Source organism: Nestor notabilis, unplaced genomic scaffold (genome assembly GCF_000696875.1).
Source record: "Nestor notabilis isolate BGI_N333 unplaced genomic scaffold, ASM69687v1 scaffold20585, whole genome shotgun sequence".
In the NCBI taxonomy this organism is placed as follows: Eukaryota; Metazoa; Chordata; class Aves; order Psittaciformes; family Psittacidae; genus Nestor; species Nestor notabilis.
In genome coordinates, this window is record NW_009928131.1 from 2,859 (window position 1) to 3,231 (window position 373).

Here is a 373-nt window from a genome sequence, read left to right on the forward strand (position 1 = left end):
GGGCTGGGCAGGGAGGGACCGGCGCAGGGACAGGGTCCGTCCCTCACTGTCTTCCCGCTGACCCAGGCCAAGTACTTGACCAAGAAGACGCAGGCAGCAAGTGTGGAGGCCATGAAGATGCTGGATGAGATCCTGCTGCAGCTTTGTGTGAGCATGTGGAGCAGGATGGGGCTGGTTGGGAATCAGGACCTGCTGGGGGAGGGTGCCTGGCTCCTGGGGCAGGGAACAACACTCTGCCAGCAGCCCAGGGGCTCGGGGGGGGACCCTTTGAGCAGTCCATGTGGTGCCGAACGGGAAGGCAGCACGAAGGGAGCCAGCACCCGGCCCGGATCCCAGCATCTGGTCTGTGTGGTGAAGCCAAGAGAGGCTTCCT

The 373-nt window shown here is 64.1% G+C and overlaps 1 protein-coding gene across 1 annotated transcript in view; it reads left to right on the plus strand.

The window, feature by feature from the left end:
• Window positions 1-373, plus strand: part of POLD2 (polymerase (DNA directed), delta 2, accessory subunit) — a gene marked incomplete at its 5' end in the record, with an annotated part of 3,310 nt that overhangs the window by 1,511 nt on the left and 1,426 nt on the right. Inside the window, one exon of the mRNA XM_010014389.1 lies at window positions 67-147. Within this exon, the coding sequence (XP_010012691.1) occupies window positions 67-147 (81 nt within the window). The remainder of the gene's footprint in view (window positions 1-66; window positions 148-373) is intronic.